Here is a 17,531-nt window from a genome sequence, read left to right as displayed (position 1 = left end):
GAGATGGGAGAAACTTCCAGAAGGACAACCATCTTCACAGAGGAACTCTAAAGCTCTGTCAGAGTGACCATCGGATTTTTGGTCACCTCCCTGACCAAGGCCATTCTCCCCCGATTGCTTGGGCGGCCAGCTCTAGGAAGAGCCTTGGAGGCTAATGTGTTCTTGGGGACCTTCAATGCTGCAGACATTTTTTGGTACCATTCCCCAGATCTGTGCCTCGACACAATCCTGTCTCTGAGCTCTACGGACAATTCCTTCAACCTCGTGGCTTGGTTTTTGCTCTGACATGCACTGTCAAATGTGGTACTTTATATAAACAGGTGTGTGCCTTTCCAGATCATGTCCAATCAATTGAATGTACCACATATTTAGAAGCATACTCAAAATCATATCAACATGGCATTTATTGTGGACCCTTTACCACAGTGTAGTAAGCTATAAACAGCTGTACCGTTATCCTGAATTTTAATTGTATGCCCTCATAATTTGCGTGGATGAAATTTGGAGACCCAAGCTACAGGCTTCTGTACAATTTGTATCATGTTTAATATCAGCCACTATCGGGAGTCACCGTAAGTAATACCCACATACATTTATAACTGTCACTTTAGTGTTAGTTTCCTTCAATTTGTTGCCAACATTTTGTATCATTCCATTCCGTTTACCTTTCTTTCCTCTGGCATGTCTGTGTCGTTGTTCCTGAGGGTCGCTAGCATTAGTAGATCATATTAGGTGTATTCTAGTGAGTTTGTTGACAAAATTCTAATTAAAAGGTACACCGTATTTAAAGGGATGGCTTAAGATAATTGTACTGAAAACCCTATTGAATGAAAACTACACCAGAAAAGCTACATCAGAATCACCTGGGAGTCAAAGCTACATCAGAATCACCCGGGAGTCTAAGCTACATCAGAATCACCCGGGAGTCTAAGGTACATCAGAATCACCAGGGAGTCTAAGCTACATCAGAATCACCCGGGAGTCTAAGCTACATCAGAATCACCAGGGAGTCTAAGCTACATCAGAATCACCCGGGAGTCTAAGCTACATCAGAATCACCAGGGAGTCTAAGCTACATCAGAATCACCAGGGAGTCTAAGCTACATCAGAATCACCAGGGAGTCTAAGCTACATCAGAATCACCAGGGAGTCTAAGCTACATCAGAATCACAAGGGAGTCTAAGCTACATCAGAATCACCAGGGAGTCTAAACTAGAGGGTGAAGTTAGACTGTATGGAGAATTCTGGTCGAATTACTTGGGTTTCATCTCTCAGTAACACCTCAAGCCTGCAGGCATAACACATTATAATGCAGTTAAAATGCATTGTAAGACTTTGTTTCAGAAAATATGTGAATTACACATCTGCAACCTATACTGCAAAAGGTTAAATTGCAAATATGTTTTGTAAATATTGACAGAAACAACATGAAGTAAACAACATTAAATTCAATAGGCTACTAGAGACATACAGTACCGTATGACAGGTCTAAAGGTTGGCTTTTATTTGAAATGTATAGAGAGACTTGAGATGTAAAAAATGAAACACTAACTGTCTGGGATCATGGGCTGTCCCTAGCTGTGCTATCCAGTGGAAGTGGCAGGGTGACATTCCTGCTGAGATCCCTGAGAAGCCCAGGCAGACAGTTGTGAGAGGGGGAGGGGGTGTTACTTAGCCAGAGTGGGGAGGAATGGGGGTGAAGACGTTTGTATTAAGTCCACCTACAGCTTTCGATTTCCAGGGTGCAGTTCTGTTCGTCGAGCGGGTACCTCCTCAAGTCCATCATGCAAGCTGCTGTGGTGGTTATTCTGGAAAAAAAAGAAGAGCAGAGACATAGAGTGTGAGAGAAAAGGGGGGTAGAGAGAACCGCTGTTACCTTGGTAACCTTTAAGAAATTGTAGCTTAGCCTTGACTGCACGATGTGAATCTTTAAATGAGTAATGTTAGGCAGTTGTCTCGTATTGAAAAAAGTGAAAAAAGGAAATGCAATCATTGGCAGTCTAGTGTTGCATACAGACCTGTCCAAGGTCTATTTCTTAGGAGCGAGGGATGAGAAAAGAAGGGGGAAGGAGAGAAAGATACATGTGGGTTCGTTTCTCATAATCTGGCCAACTGTTTGAGACCTTCCATAATAGCCGTGGTCAGCTCTTTATGAATTTTCAATGAATGAAATAGCAGAAGGTGAGGTTGTTGGGAATGTGTTCTGACTGAGGCAAGTGGATTCCAAATAGAGAGAAGTTGTAATACAAAACGAATGTGTCTCAGTGAGTAGCATTTTTGTGCTCACATAGGTCTTATGAAAGCCCTAATCTATGTTGTGACAGCAACCTCATGCACTGGAGATATTAGCTTCATATTTACACTTCCACCCATAGAAGAAACACAATGAATGAATTCAAACTGTTAAACCACTAACTTCAAACAAAACCATAGGTACATCCTAAGTGTTTCATGTAAACATCTAATTCATTCAAGCTCCAAAGCCAACAACCAAATGCAGAAAGTCAAATATAGCAAGCTTGTTTTATTCCCCTGGGATACATTGAATCAGCTGAAATTTTTTGTAAAATGTTAGCACCTGTGCATTGAGTATGTGCTTTAATCTCACACTAAATTGTGATTGACTGCTATATATAAATATATTCATTAAATTCAATTCCAATAAATCCAGAAGCCTAGGAAAATCCCACGGGTTACAGATGATTTGTGTGTGATATATTTACCAGTGCAGCACATTTTAATAATTACATCTGCTCTGTTAAATCATACGAGCTTTCGCCTGTTTTCAGGCTTCTGGTTTAAATGAAATACGGAGGTCACTGTTTTGCCTGAATGGAAAAAGTAACTGAGTTACAACTCATCACCCCTGTGCGTTAGATGGACTGCCCATTCACAGAGAGAGTATGATAGGTACACAGTTTGTGTGTTTTAGGAGGCGAGGGAGAGTGGTGTGGAAGTTCACCCTTTACAACAGCCTATTTTACATTTTGGATCCATAATTTAAGATGCCTAAATCCATGCCGTCTTCTAGGTTGCTGGACAATTCAGCATATAGCAAGAGGTTTGTAGTGCGCAGGCTAATACAAGCCACTACAACTACTGTCAAACACAAGTGTATAGAGTGCAAAAGAAAAACAATGTGGAGTGTTTTCTGCAGGGGCTATACAACCATGATGAAAACAGAACACAGTTCCATACAGTAAGTCACCTTTTGCGATGACATACTTTTTGACTATCTTCACTTTGTTGTGTTAAGGCATGATGCCGTAGCAAAGGTATTCTGACTCTCCCCAAGGCCCAACACACCATAACCTCATCATCACTCCCCTCCGGCTATATCATAGACGAAGGGCATTTCACTCTGCACTGCATATTGTTTTCTATCTCACAGCTTTACTGTACATGACTCCTGTAAAGCAAAGTTGCAACATGTTGGGTGAAGAAACAAAGCCTGTGGCCCCTGGGGCTCCGGCTGCTGTGTTGCTTTGAAAGGGCCCCAAGATGCTCCTCTCCCCCCAGCAGCCCCCCAGTCATCTGGGTGGGTCCCTGTGAGAACCTCACTGCAGACTCACTGTCTGGGCTCGTTCATTGATGAAACTGGGACATTGTGGTGATGAGGGATTATAAGGTTTTTTGTTGCCTTTTTCTGGGGCACAGAATTCTGGATGGGAAGTGCGCCACCTCCTCCTCCTCCTCACATCCCAGCAAAACAAAATAGCCAGGAATAAGTGGTGTGCTATATTTGTTTGTCTCGTGCAGTACAATAGTGACTACTACATTCGTTCTGTTGCACAATAAAAACATTGTTGTGTCCCTGTGTCGTGCCTGCTGAAAACAGTCCAGGTTTATACTGTAAAAGAAGCTCACATGTCAATCAATCAAATTAACAAGAAAGTAGGCTTTTTTACGTCTTCCTGTGAAAGGGGTCATGGTCTTTACGATAAATCATAGAGGCTCACCCCACCCCAGATCTAATTCATTACATGTTCATCACGCTTATCAAAATTAAGAGAACCAATAAATACATTTCCTCAATAACACTTTATTTTTCAAATGATCTTTCTCAAAAAAAGTTTGTATATTGTCCCATAAAATAATCTGTACTCTTAATACCTCCCCACCCCACCCCATTTATTTTGTTGATTTGAATTTAAAATGTGGCAATCCCCATGACCCCAGCTTTGAACAGCACTGCCCTATAGTCCCTCTGTACTCTACACAGGATTCTGTCCTCACTTTATGATTCTTTCCTCAATTCATTCCTCCACCTTTTCACCAACTCCCTCTGGGCAGCAGGAGAAGCTGCTACCACTTCCACCCCTCCATCCCTCGCTCCCCTGCACCCACAACTGATTCCACCAAGAGACATATTAAGTAAGCATCTACCAGCCCATTAGTTCCCCCTCTCACTTCCAAACATCATCAAACTCTCTCATTAATACGAAAGTCCCCACATTAAAAAAATACTACAGTTTTATATAGAATACAAACAGTACTTACTATAGAATTATGTAGTAAACTGTAGAATACTATAGTAAACACTACAGACCACAAAAACAGTACAGGAAATAATACAGAAATGTCTGCAAAAACGCTATACTCCGCAAAAACACGACAGTAAATACTACAGAAATGTCTGCAAAAACACTATACTCCGCAAAAACACAACAGTAATTACTATAGTACAGTGCCTTCAGACCCCTTGACTTTTTCCACATTTTGTTGTGCTACAGTCTGAATGTAGAATTAATTCAATTTAGATTTAAATTGTCACTGGGCTACACGCAATACCCAATAATGTCAAAGTGGAATTATATATACATAATATATATATATATATATATTTTTTTTTACACAAATTCATAAAAAATGATAAGCGGAAATGTCTTGAGTCAATAAGTATTCAACCTCTTTGTTATGGCAAGCCTAAATAAGTTCAGGAGTAAAAATGTGCTTAACGAGTCAATAATAAGTTGCATGGTCTCACTCAGTGTGCAGCAACAGTGTTTAACATGATTTTTGAATGACTACCTCATCTCTGTACCCCACAGATCTGCAAGGTCACTCAGTCGAGCACTGAATTTCAAACACAGATTCAACCACAAAGACCAGAGAGTTTTTCCAATGCCTTGCAAAGAACCTTTTGGTGGATGGGTAAAAAAGCAGACATTGAATATGGCGAAGTCATTAATTACAATTTGGATGGTGTATTCATACAATCAATACACTCAGTCACTACAAAGATACAGGCGTCCTTCCTAACTTCCCGGAGAGGAATGAAACCACTCAGGGATTTCTCCATGAATGAAGCCAATGGTGACTTTAAATCAGGTACAGACTTTAATGGCTGTGATTGGAGATAACTGATTAGCAACAACACTGTACTAGCCCACAATACTAGCCTGAATGGGGTGGCAGGGTAGCCTAGTGGCTAGAGCGGTGGACTAGCAACCGGAAGGTTACAAGTTCAACCCCCCGAGCTGACAAGGTACAAATCTGTCATTCTTCCCCCGAACAGGCAGTTAACCCACTGTTCCTCAGCCGTCATTGAAAATAAGAATTTGTTCTTAACTGACTTGCCTGGTTAAATAAAGGTTAAAAAAAAGACAGATTGAAAATAAGGAAATATTCCAAAACATGCATCCTGCTTGCAATAAGGCACTAAAGTAAAACTGCAAAAAGATATGGCAAAGAAATTAACTTTATGTACTGAAAAGTTGATGTTCTGATTACAAAACATTATGTTTGGGGCAAATCCAACACAATACATCGCTGAGCACCACTCGTCATATTTTTAAGAATGGTGATGGCTGCATCATGTTATGGGTATGCTTGTCATCGGCAAGGACTAGGGAGTTTCTGGGGGGCTAAAAAGAAACAGAATAGAGCTAAGCACAGGCACAATCCTAGAGGAAATGCCTGGTTCACTCTGCTTTCCTACAGACAAATTCAACTTTTAGCAGGACAATAACCTAAAACACAAGGCTAAATATACACTGGAGTTGCTTACCAAAATGTAATTGAATGTTCCTGAGTGGCCTAGTTGCAGTTTGACTTAAATCGGCTTGAAAATCTATGGCAGACATGAAAATGGCTGTCTAGCAATGATCAACAACCAACTTGACAGAGCATGAAGAATTTTAAAAAGAATAATGTTCCAAATATTGTACAATCCAGGGGCGTAAAGCTCTTAGAGACTTACCCAGAAATACTCACAGCTGTAATCGCTGCCAAAGGTGATTCGAACATGTATTAACTCAGAGGGTGAATACTTATGTAATCAAGATATATTAGTGTTTTTATTTAAATTTTATGTTAGAATTCTTCTTCCACTTTGGCAGTACAGATTATTTTGTGTAGTTCAGTGACAGAGAATTACTATTAAATACATTTTCATCCCACCTTGTAACACACATTTTTTGGGAATAAATCAAGGGGTGTGAATACTTTCTGAAGACACTGTATATAGTACAGTATTTAATTTGCATATAGCCTGCCCATCCCACTCCTCAATATACCAATTTGTGCCACACATAAGTGAGAATCCTACATGCCAAGTATAGATTGTGTTTGTTACAGGTTATAGAAAAGAGCAGAAGCTCTGAACTATCCGTTCAGACCCCAGTCCTACCTACCTTCATACCTTCCTACCTGCAGGTTATGGAAAATTACCTCTTTTAGTATTTCTTCAGTAAGTTTCCAAAAAGGAGAAAGCCTCCACTTCTATGTCAAAGATAATGTAACTAAAACACTATAGCAAATACTATAGTGATGTCTGCCAAAAGACTATACAGTAAATCCAATATTATACCCCAGTCCGCAGAAACACTACAGTAAATACTATAGTATAGTACATTCCGCATAAACACTACATTAATTACTACAATATATACTACAGTTCTTTTACTACAGTATTTATACAATAGTTAACTGTAAATACTAAACTATACTACAGTAAATACTACAGTATCCACTACAGTGTTTTTGCTGACTTCAGTAAAGTCTGCAAAAACAAAAAGTGAATGCTAGAGTATGTATACCATTGTATGCTATACTATTTGTTCATGTGGGAATGGAGGCGACTGCCATATCTTACAGACACTGATAATGCTATCATTATATATCATATCAATGGGCATGTGCAAGGTCCACCATTCTTGAAAATAACAACATCTTTTCCCAGAGGCTTAGCTAAGATATATTTAATATTCTAGACAAGGAAAGCACACGACAAGAGCTAAAAGCCATCTCTACTGATTGTGGAGTGGAATGAGGTAATAGCAGTGGCAAAACATAGTCATGTTGCCATTTCAGCAGCATCTGCGCATTTAGCTGTAAGCTTCCTATAATTAACATTTGCAGCTGAATTTGATTTTAGCTTTGAAACATTTCAAAATGGGACTGCCCTGTGGAACAAATCAACAAACATCAGCATTACATAACCCAAAGAGCACGGACTCTCTGTCTTGTCCTCCAAGGCCTCCATTCACCAGAGACAAATGATGCACCAGAAATAGAGTTAATGGAAATTCATTGATTTAAAAACCCAAACATGTGCACCATATGTACAGTCAGGCCCATAATTATTGACACCCTTGATAAAGATGTGCAAAAAATACTGTAGAAAATAAAGTATACAATACTGAGCTATATTGTATGCTCAAAAAGGGGGATATTATATTATTTATACTAATACAATTGCTCAGAGAACGGGATTTTGTTTAACAAGTAATACAAAAATATCTAATAAAAGATAAGGGGGAAAAATGATTGCTACCCGTTTACAGTACTCTAGCGTTCTTCCCTTGTGAGGATAACGACACTGAGCCTTTTTCTAAAATGTGTTAGGAGATTGGAGAACACGTTGGGAGGGATCTTAGACCATTCTGCCGTACAGAATCCTTAATATCCTGTGCTTATGAACTGCCCTCTTCAATTCTAACCACAGGTTTTCAATGGGGTTCATGTCCGGAGAATAATATGGCCATTGAAAAATGTTGATTTTGTGTTCAATGAACCATTTTGATTACAGCTTGGTGTTATTGTCTTGCTGGAAGATCCGCTGGAAGATTGGCTTGCAGCCAAGTGTCTCAGGCTCCTTGCAGAGTCAACCAGGTTTTGGGCTAAAATGCCCTGGTATTTGGCAAAGTTAATGATGACATTGACCTTAACAAGGGATCCAGCACTAGTAGAAAAAAAAAACCATAACATCAAAGATCCACCACCATATTTTACCGCAGGTATGAGATACTTTCTGCGTATGCTTCTGTTTTTAACACCAAATACACCGCTGGTGTGTGTGGCCAAAGAGCTACATTTACATTTCGTCTGACCATTGCACCGGCTCCAATCCAAGTGCCAATGGCATTTACTAAACTCCAGGCAGTGCTATGGTCAGATGACATGAAAAACAGAAGCACATACAAAAAAGTACCTCATACCTACAGTAAGAGAGCAGACAAAGGATATCAAGGATCTGGAAAGATTCTGTACGGCAGAATGGTCTAAGATCCCTCCCAACGTGTTCTCCAATCTCCTAACACATTTTAGAAAAAGGCTCAGTGCCGTTATCCTCACAAGGGAAGAACGCTAGAGTACTGTAAACGGGTAGCAATCATTTTTCCCCCTTATCTTTTTTAGATTTTGTTGTATTACTTGTTAAACACAATCCCTTTCTCTGAGCAATTGTATTAGTATAAAATAATATCCCAATTCTTTGAGCATACAATATCGCTCAGTATTTGTATAATTTATTTTATACAGTATTTTTTGCTCATCTTTATGGACCAGACTGTATACAGTATGTCAGGTATCAGCATGTCATGTCATTGTCAAGGCAGGCTATATTCTGGTTTCAGCAATTCAGCAAAAATAATTCAAGTTAGTTGTGTTTTCATCAGTGATTCTCGACTGTTTATTTCTCGGAAGGAAGGAACGTTAAAAGGCAGGAGGGTCGTGGTACTATTTAAACAGAGATCTATTTCCTCCCATGCCTCACTGTTCCCAAGGTCTCTTCCAGTCCTGTCTTACAGGCCAGGCTTTAACCACTTTAGGTACAGTAGAATTCCAATGAAAGTTAGCTGTACCTGAGTCCATATAACACAGTGCCATCAGGATGCAGTCGAATCATACGGTTCTTCACTGTCACGCCATGCAGGAAGGACTTCTTGTCGTTAAGGAAGTAGGTGTCTGGGAGCCACAGCTGGTCCGCCACGCGGTTATCCAGAGTCAGGTTGAGGGGCAGCTCAGCGTATGCCAAACGCTTGTCTCGCCAACTTTGCTGGAAATACATTGTGATGGTATAATCCTGTGAAAAAGGGGAGACAGCACTGTCAGATTGAGAAGAACTAGTTGTTATGCATGAACAAAAGCTCCAACTATGCAAAGTACAAGTTACCTCTACTGTACTTGCCCTATCCAACTCCAAGCTCCAACTATGGGAAGTACAAGTTACCTCTACTGTACTTGCCCTATCCAACTCCAAGCTCCGACTATGGGAAGTACAAGTTACCTCTACTGTACTTGCCCTATCCAACTCCAAGCTCCAACTATGGGAAGTACAAGTTACCTCTACTGTACTTGCCCTATCCAACTCCAAGCATGGGAAGTACAAGTTACCTCTACTGTACTTGCCCTATCCAACTCCAAGCTCCGACTATGGGAAGTACAAGTTACCTCTACTGTACTTGCCCTATCCAACTCCAAGCTCCAACTATGGGAAGTACAAGTTACCTCTACTGTACTTGCCCTATCCAACTCCAAGCTCCGACTATGGGAAGTACAAGTTACCTCTACTGTACTTGCCCTATCCAACTCCAAGCTCCAACTATGGGAAGTACAAGTTACCTCTACTGTACTTGCCCTATCCAACTCCAAGCTCCGACTATGGGAAGTACAAGTTACCTCTACTGTACTTGCCCTATCCAACTCAAGCATGGGAAGTACAAGTTACCTCTACTGTACTTGCCCTATCAAACAAGCTCCAACTATGGGAAGTACAAGTTACCTCTACTGTACTTGCCCTATCCAACTCCAAGCTCCAACTATGGGAAGTACAAGTTACCTCTACTGTACTTGCCCTATCCAACTCCATACACATAGTACTATTACATGTATTATCATACTCATTATGTGCACAGAACATCAGAAAGCACTATCAGTGATTTTCTAGGATACAATGGACCCATAATGAAAGGAAAGACATACAGGGAAGTGATTTAAAGGCCACGTTAAGATTAATACGTCCTCCGATGACAGTACAGTCCTTCTGAATTCTGCATGATAAATGCTGCCAATTATTCTGGGAACCTCAGTGTCCCGAAATCTCAATATAATTGTCTTAAAATACAAGTGAACCATAATGTACGTCACATATTATAAGCGGACTGAGAGCTAATCTGAGTGGTTATTCAGCTGGACATGACCTACATTCTCTCAGTCTTACCCTATGAAAAGGCTAGTCCATATTTTCCATAAAAAATATATATATTTGCAGCATCCTGAAAAAAATATAATTAAATGAAATGGTTTTTTTCATGAAATATTTGTTTTTACATGGCTTTGGTCTGATTGCAATTTTTGGGGTGGAATTTGTTATTCTTTTGCTATGACTATGTTGGCTTGCTGACAAAGTACACAAATTAACAGCTAAAATAGACAAGTTATGGTGTTAGACATAACACACATGTTGAGATTATCAAGAGTTTTCCAAGTTGACAAATGTTTTTGATCTGTCTTTGTTCACCAGAAGTTTGTTCAACCTTTTCAGCTTTGCACTTGATGCTGCCTTCTCAAATGTCCAGGGAAACCAAAATAACATACAGCATAAGCTAAAACTCGCTGTGTCTTTCAAAACACAGGAGTACAACATGAATCTCTACAATAACTTCAAGATGAATAAATCAAAGGGCCTCACTTGCATGTGCTTAAAAATAAAGAAAACAGCTAGATACATTAGTGACTACCTCTAACAAATTAAAGATGATATCTGCTGTTGAAACTGGATGAAAATCCTCTAGTGACCCCAAATAACAATGTTGTAGGGATAACAAACCCAAAACCCAACAGCAAAGCCCTTCTGGCTTGTGGGTGGAGTGAACTCTGAGTGTGACTGTGCCACACTAAATACAATTATATATTTTTAAATACAACGGAGAGGAGAGCGACAGAATGATGTCATTGCTGAGACACCAGCCATATTGTCTTCTTTAAGGATGCACAAGACTGTGCCTGATTTCTCACCGCTCTCTAATGAACACAAGTTAACGCGTAATATAATCAAGCAAAACAGATGCACAACATGTCTATGGTTATCTAATGTTGGCAAGGGCAAATATGACTGATTGAAATGGTATTGCGTTGCAAACACTCAAAGACCCTTGAACCCTTTCTTGATATTACTGTAACTCGACTATAGTCTCTTGCACATTGTTAGATCATCTTTATGTGGTCAGATTATATTATTATATTATTTTGTGAACAATCAAGAAATCAAGAAAGGGTCCAAGGTTCATTTAATTAGTTCAATTTGAGTGTTTGCAACTAAGTACCTGTAAGGTTCAGCTTTTCTTTTCTTAGTCAACCTTGTGTCCTGTTTCTTTGTGTTCTAGAACGTAGCCCTGTTTCTTTGTGTTCTAGAACATAGCCCTGTTTCTTTGTGTTCTAGAACATAGCCCTGTTTCTTTGTGTTCTAGAACATAGGCCTCTCTTTCATTTTTGTTCATTGATTTCACCTGCGTTCGCTTCTCACCTGGTCTCATCAGCTCCCTATTTAGTTCAGTTATTTCGGTTTATATGGTTGTAAGGTATTGTTTGTTTTTGACTGCCTACCTGTGTTTGACCATTGCCTGCCTGTGACCACGATTCCTGCCTTCTGCGAAGGCCAAATAAACATCTGCCATGCTCTGCGTGTGAATCTACACCTCTTTCTCCCTGAGTATTCATTACAGTACCCTTATAAATAAGAATTGACACATTGAGTGGATGTACTGTATAGACTTTGCTACTGTAAGAGAAGGGGTTTTGTAACTCACCATGTTCACTTCTGAGATGGAGTCAATGCTAGCGATGTTGATGCTCATTCCTACGATGACTGGGGCACCTGGGGGAACACAGGAGGCCGTGCAGTCACACACAAACTCACACAGATTATTTACACTGAGCCAGAAATACACTTTTGGCCTCTGTTTTAAAAATAACGTAGGAAAACAAATTCTCTTCACATGGTGGGTTATCTCATTGAATTATCATGACATTACTGCATGAACCATGATAGAACTCTTTTGGGGGGGGATGCATTATGCATGAAACTAGAACTGGACATTTCTGATGTGGGAGAGAGTATCACTGAATCAAACATTCTCTGAAAACTGTGGGAACAAGCCTCATATGAGCATGAGTAGGCCATTGATTGTAGCGAGATAGACAAGAGGGGACACAAGAGGAAAGCATGAAGGAAACAGACCAGCATTACTTGAACCTTGAACCCATTTACCTTTCTCATACAGTATGTGCAAAGTGACCAAAAGGGCGGCAGAATAAAGTGGCACAAAAAGACTAAAATGCAGAAGAGGCAAATTAATTGTAACATCCAATTTTTGGGCGGAAAGAGTGTCTCTTTGGGTCACTGTGTTTAAACAGCCATATAAAATCGGACTAAATCTTTCTTTAATCTTCATAAAATTTGAATCTATATGACATTCAGGTACACCATGCTAATTTCACGCTCAATATTCTCGCCCCCCTCAAATCATGTAATCGTATTATCTCATCCTACTGCTTTCTCCTTACAAGAAACTGAAACATTAAAGTGAAAGGGATGTCAAAGTGTGTTGATATTCAGCAATGTCAAAGAGAATAATTAAAGGAAAATGTTCCTTCAGTTTTAGTTACATTCAGATATAACTGGCCTTCAGTATAAAGTGGCCTGGATTCTATAACGGACTGTAGATCTGTGTTGAGTCGGTTAAAATAACAACTTAAAACAGCATTATGTGTGTGCACCTGTGGGCCTAGTCATAGTAAATGGGAGGTCAAAAAACAAGGCTTACAATTATCCACATATACAGTGCCTTGCGAAAGTATTCGGCCCCCTTGAACTTTGCGAACTTTTGCCACATTTCAGGCTTCAAACATAAAGATATGAAACTGTATTTTTTTGTGAAGAATCAACAACAAGTGGGACACAATCATGAAGTGGAACGACATTTATTGGATATTTCAAACTTTTTTAACAAATCAAAAACTGAAAAATTGGGCGTGCAAAATTATTCAGCCCCCTTAAGTTAATACTTTGTAGCGCCACCTTTTGCTGCGATTACAGCTGTAAGTCGCTTGGGGTATGTCTCTATCAGTTTTGCACATCGAGAGACTGAAATTTTTCCCATTCCTCCTTGCAAAACAGCTCGAGCTCAGTGAGGTTGGATGGAGAGCATTTGTGAACAGCAGTTTTCAGTTCTTTCCACAGATTCTCGATTGGATTCAGGTCTGGACTTTGACTTGGCCATTCTAACACCTGGATATGTTTATTTTTGAACCATTCCATTGTAGATTTTGCTTTATGTTTTGGATCATTGTCTTGTTGGAAGACAAATCTCCGTCCCAGTCTCAGGTCTTTTGCAGACTCCATCAGGTTTTCTTCCAGAATGGTCCTGTATTTGGCTCCATCCATCTTCCCATCAATTTTAACCATCTTCCCTGTTCCTGCTGAAGAAAAGCAGGCCCAAACCATGATGCTGCCACCACCATGTTTGACAGTGGGGATGGTGTGTTCAGGGTGATGGTGTGTTCAGGGTGATGGGCTGTGTTGCTTTTAAGCCAAACATAATGTTTTGCATTGCTGCCAAAAAGTTCAATTTTGGTTTCGTCTGACCAGAGCACCTTCTTCCACATGTTTGGTGTGTCTCCCAGGTGGCTTGTGGCAAACTTTAAACGACACTTTTTATGGATATCTTTAAGAAATGGCTTTCTTCTTGCCACTCTTCCATAAAGGCCAGATTTGTGCAATATACGACTGATAGTTGTCCTATGGACAGAGTCTCCCACCTCAGCTGTAGATCTCTGCAGTTCATCCAGAGTGATCATGGGCCTCTTGGCTGCATCTCTGATCAGTCTTCTCCTTGTATGAGCTGAAAGTTTAGAGGGACGGCCAGGTCTTGGTAGATTTGCAGTGGTCTGATACTCCTTCCATTTCAATATTATCGCTTGCACAGTGCTCCTTGGGATGTTTAAAGCTTGGGAAATCTTTTTGTACCAAATCCGGCTTTAAACTTCTTCACAACAGTATCTCGGACCTGCCTGGTGTGTTCCTTGTTCTTCATGATGCTCTCTGCGCTTTTAACGGACCTCTGAGACTATCACAGTGCAGGTGCATTTATACGGAGACTTGATTACACACAGGTGGATTGTATTTATCATCATTAGTCATTTAGGTCAACATTGGATCATTCAGAGATCCTCACTGAACTTCTGGAGAGAGTTTGCTGCACTGAAAGTAAAGGGGCTGAATAATTTTGCACGCCCAATTTTTCAGTTTTTGATTTGTTAAAAAAGTTTGAAATATCCAATAAATGTCGTTCCACTTCATGATTGTGTCCCACTTGTTGTTGATTCTTCACAAAAAAATACAGTTTTATATCTTTATGTTTGAAGCCTGAAATGTGGCAAAAGGTCGCAAAGTTCAAGGGGGCCGAATACTTTCGCAAGGCACTGTACTGTGTACTCAACTACTGTGTATGACTCATTTACTCAATTTGGCCTTTGTCTTAGTAGTGAGGAGTTAGTCAGCCCTGTACAGAGCCTTGCCCCGGGGAGTGCTTTAACCTTCGTTAAAAATCAAGGATATTAGAAGAAACAGGTTGAGAGACCTTTGCTCCCATAAGAAATAGCAGTTGTCATTGTGTATTCGTCAAAGCTAATGTTGAATCTTTGGTTTTAAGAAGTGCTGTGCTGAACATGTGACTGCAGGGCGCAAGAAGAGTGTGCATCTTGTGTATAATCTTGTGTTCAATTAATAATAGATTTGAAAATGTGTGCATATTTAACATAAATTCACCTGTCCATATACTGTTTTATGCACCATCTAAAAGGTTCATAGGTTGTGTCAAAGAGTGATGCTGAAATAGTGGCATGGTCAATGTGCCACAGGTGGCAGATAGCCTAGCAGTTAAGAGCTTTGGGCCAAAAGGTCACTGGTTCAAATCCCAGAGCTGACTAGGTGAAACGTCTGTCAATGTATGCTTAAGCAAGGCACTTAACCCTAATTTCTCTGGATAAGTGAGTCTGCTAAATGATTAAATTGTACTTTAGGAGCTCTCTGTCTAGAAGATGAGGGCATGTGCAGGCAACTGTTCTGGAAAACTGCAGAAACATACTGACAGTACTAACACTAAAAATATATTCTGAATGTCACTTCACTTGTGACTATCTCTGGATAGGAGCATCTGCTTAATCAATGAACATACATGAGGATACCGTTTATCTGCATACAGTAGGTGTAAGTAGGTGTTAGAAAAATAATGTAGCTAAATCTGTAACCTGACATTAAAATGGATAGACCTACACATGTAAAAAATGTAAATTAAAAAAAGCATTTTAAACGTTCTAGAAGTTGGGCTATTTCATACTGTAGGTTTTTCACGTTCATGACAACTGCCGATAATTCAACTTTGGAGCTCAAAGCAAGGACACCCCCCCTCACCCCAAATGTTCCCTCCTTGATCTGTAAAAATCCAAAATCTCTGCACAAGGGAAATGTGTCACCCTCAAAATGAATTAATTATCCATTTCCCAATTAGCAGACCACTGAATCATGATGATCAGGTGAAGGAGAATGAAGTGTAAGCACAAAAATAATGACCAGATGCACGCAGAAAAAAAACAGTAAAAAAAAGGGAGTAACATCCAACCTTTTGTTGCGGGACTTCTCCAAAGCTTCCCCTTTTTTCTAGTAGTGACCAGGGAAGAACCATCTCAACCACTGGGTTCAATGCAAGTTATTACAACAGTATGATTTAGGTAAACTACTATTTCCTTGAGCAAAGAGTGATGTAAGTAAAAGAGGCCTACAGCTCGTGTGTGTAGCTATGTACATGTCATGTACCTTGCACTTACAAATAGGCAGATAAGCTGTTACAGTAAGGACCTAAACAATCAATTGAAGCATTTTTTTTTTTACTTCAACATCTGTTTCAATGATCTTCGTTATCGTTAGAGCTTCCAAAGTAGCCAATATGGTCCAGTAAATTCATTCTTTGATAAAATAAAAAATCTGCACTAATGATTTTTTTCCCACAGACCAGTGCTTGGGAGAGTTGCTTGAACAGTTACCTGGGCCTTGTCTACTTCATCAGGTGTGTTTTGCTCACAGAGTCACAGATTTGCTTATGAGAAACAAGCTCCCTGCGGGCTTTTGAAATGGCTGGCTTGCCACCAACAGCAATGTTTTTTTAGTTGCATTAATATTTCAGAGGGGGTTTACACACAACAGGACAAGTGCTGCAATGTTGGGCATTGAACAAAATAATCTCTCAAACTACGCCAGGCAAAGGAGACCCATCCAGCAAAAGGTGTTCCATCTTCCCTCCAGAGAAACAACACCCAGACAAAGAAACAGAGAGGACTGTGGGAAAGATGTGCCTAAGAATATTGCTACTGTAACTGCATCTCAGAATGCCATTCAATTCATTGCCTTTCAATTTGTGCTAATTTTTCAAGGGAGTGAAATGAATCTTGAAAACAGTGATTTTCAGAGTCTGTTAAAAATCCCTTATTGTTGTTTATGTGTACTCTCTTTCCTTCCTTCAAATAATCTGCAGATGACTCCCAGTCCAGCCTACTCACGAACGATCTGACAATTACCATGTTTCTCAAAATACTGGCACTGAAATATTAACCAGCATAGCACTTGACTTGGAGTGCACATCTCTCCTCTTTTTTTGTAATCCTATTTTCTTTCCCCCTCTCCTCCAACTCCAGCTGCCATGACAAGGCAGTCCACATCTCTCTTCAATGCCCTGCAGCTTTGTCATATTCCCTGACCCATCTCTTTCTGAGAAAAAAAAAAAAATCGGAAAATGTGGGGCCATCTTCCATTGCGCTTTGTGAAGGCAACCAGTAACAATTTCCCCCAGAGATGTCAAAGTACATTCGTTCGCTGGTTGTAAACAGAAAGCACCAGGATCTCTCTCTCTCTTACTGCATATGTTGTACCCTGCTTCAATGAAACAGAGGGATCCACTTTGCCACTGTGGCTTTCTCAAAAGAAAAGCACTTACCTGCAGATGCACTTTTGCGAGCTGTAAGGAAATATCGCTTCAGCAACAGCAGCCTGAGAGGCTCAGATATGTCTGCTTTTATCAATTCACGTGTTCTCATTGGAACACATTTCAGAAAATGTGGTAACTGAAAATAGAACAAGCAGGATATTAAATCAGATAATTATATGTTAGTGTGTGGGTGTGCGCATCCATTTGTGCATGCTTGTGTGTCTGTGTGTGCTAATGTGTGTGTGTGAGTGAGATGGGGATATAGCA

At 40.0% G+C, this 17,531-nt stretch overlaps 1 protein-coding gene across 1 annotated transcript in view; it reads right to left on the bottom strand.

Annotated features, from left to right (window-relative positions):
* Positions 1-17,531, bottom strand: part of LOC112231359 (gamma-aminobutyric acid receptor subunit beta-4-like) — a 48,682-nt gene that overhangs the window by 11,086 nt on the left and 20,065 nt on the right. Inside the window, exons 3-5 of the mRNA XM_024398083.1 lie at positions 12,033-12,100; positions 9,087-9,307; positions 1,726-1,808 (exon numbers count right to left, since the gene is read on the bottom strand). Coding sequence (XP_024253851.1) covers positions 1,726-1,808; positions 9,087-9,307; positions 12,033-12,100 — 372 coding nt within the window. The remainder of the gene's footprint in view (positions 1-1,725; positions 1,809-9,086; positions 9,308-12,032; positions 12,101-17,531) is intronic.

Source organism: Oncorhynchus tshawytscha, linkage group LG33 (assembly GCF_018296145.1).
Source record: "Oncorhynchus tshawytscha isolate Ot180627B linkage group LG33, Otsh_v2.0, whole genome shotgun sequence".
Taxonomy (NCBI): domain Eukaryota; kingdom Metazoa; phylum Chordata; class Actinopteri; order Salmoniformes; family Salmonidae; genus Oncorhynchus; species Oncorhynchus tshawytscha.
Note: the sequence above shows the minus strand (reverse complement) of the source record. Positions and strands in the feature narration are given on the sequence as shown.